We start from the raw sequence: 1529 nt of genomic DNA, 5'->3' as shown, positions 1-1529 counted from the left end.
GACACTGGGGCAAGCTGGAGAGCTGTGCTTGCATGCCTCCTCCCACCCCATGAGGCAGGTATCTAGCCTCCTAGATTTAATGAAGAAGGAACTCTTAGAAAGAACAACAGCACCTCTTGGTTGATGTCCTGGGTCTCAGATAATGTGGATCAGGGGCACATCTTGTTAATTGCCTTGTGATGGATCTAAGAAGCTGTGAAGGTCTAAGATGTTATTCTATTTGCAAATCAAAGAGCCAGCCTGAAACAGTTACCCAACACGCACATATGCTGACACAATCACAAAACCTGTGTTTCTGAGATGGAGTGTTTAATGACAGCATCTCTCATCACTTTCTCTTGCCCAAATTCCGCATCAGATGTCACAGTGGAAGCCACAGCAGGAGAGAAATCTTTTTTTTAAAATATATTTTATTGATTTTTTACAGAGAGGAAGGGAGAGGGATAGAAAGTTAGAAACATCAATGAGAGAGAAACATCGACCAGCTGCCTCCTGCACACCTCCTACTGGGGATGTGCCCACAACCAAGGTACATGCCCTTGACTGGAATCAAACCTGGGACCTTTCAGTCCGCAGGCCGATGCTCTAGCCACTGAGCCAAACCGGTTTGGCAGGAGAGAAATCTTAAAATATAAAACTCAGAGTTTATGTAGAAAAGCTGGCATAGCTGCCCTCCTCTCTCAGAGACACAGAGAGAGAGAGTGAGAAAGAGAAAGCAAATGGCCCTGGGTTTTTGTAAGGGACTAGCTGGCTCACGGGAAGTGCGCAGGGAGGAATGTATCTTCCTAGTTTATTTACTATTCCAACACCCTTTAACACAGGCACCAGTATTCTGCGCAGAAAGCCTGGATTGCACAGAAACACATTATGTCTTCTACACAGTCCTAGATAGACAACGTTTCCCTGCCTCTCTGCCCCTGAAGTCCTTTACTTAGCTAGGTGTGGTTTCTGGGGAGTTGGGATAAGAAAAAAGTCTCAGCATTATAATGGATTCCCTATCCAGCACTGTGCCCAACACATAGCGGACACCCAGCAAACACCTGTTCAGTGAATGACAAGGACCGCTGATTAAGATTTTAATGAATTGGGGGCAGAGAAGTGGTTGGTTGAGAGGTCCCGAGGAGGCTGCTCGGGAACCAGGGCAGTCTGAGCCAATCCATTCTTCTCTCCTGAGCCTTAGGCCAAGGACCTGACCCCTTGAAGCAGCACGATACTTCCTGACACCCCCAGGGCCTGAGTCAAACGCTCACAGGCTGTGACCACACCAGAGTTCTTCGGGTCCAGATAGGGATTCCCGGCCAGCATCAGGTCCCTCACCTTGGGCAGCTCATCTGGCCGCGGCTCTCTGTTCAGCCTGTTGCATCTGAGATCAAGCATGCTGAGCTCGGCCGGCAGTCCTACAGGCACCTGCTCCAGGCCAGCGAAGGACAGGTTGAGAGAGCTCAGGGCGCTCGGCCAGATGCACCTGGGAGCGTCCGGCGCGGTGGCGCGCAGCGGGTTGTGGCTGAGGTCCAAGCGGGCTGCACACC

At 50.5% G+C, this 1529-nt stretch overlaps 1 protein-coding gene across 1 annotated transcript in view; it reads right to left on the bottom strand.

Annotated features, from left to right (window-relative positions):
- Window positions 1-1062: 1062 nt before the first annotated feature.
- Window positions 1063-1529, bottom strand: part of CD14 (CD14 molecule) — a 1729-nt gene continuing 1262 nt past the window's right edge. The window contains exon 3 of the mRNA XM_006772418.2: window positions 1063-1528. Coding sequence (XP_006772481.2) covers window positions 1177-1528 — 352 coding nt within the window. The 3' untranslated portion in view covers window positions 1063-1176. The remainder of the gene's footprint in view (window position 1529) is intronic.

Source organism: Myotis davidii, unplaced genomic scaffold (assembly GCF_000327345.1).
Source record: "Myotis davidii unplaced genomic scaffold, ASM32734v1 scaffold545, whole genome shotgun sequence".
In the NCBI taxonomy this organism is placed as follows: Eukaryota; Metazoa; Chordata; class Mammalia; order Chiroptera; family Vespertilionidae; genus Myotis; species Myotis davidii.
The sequence above is the reverse complement of the archived record's forward strand: the minus strand, read 5'-3'. Positions and strand labels throughout refer to the sequence as shown.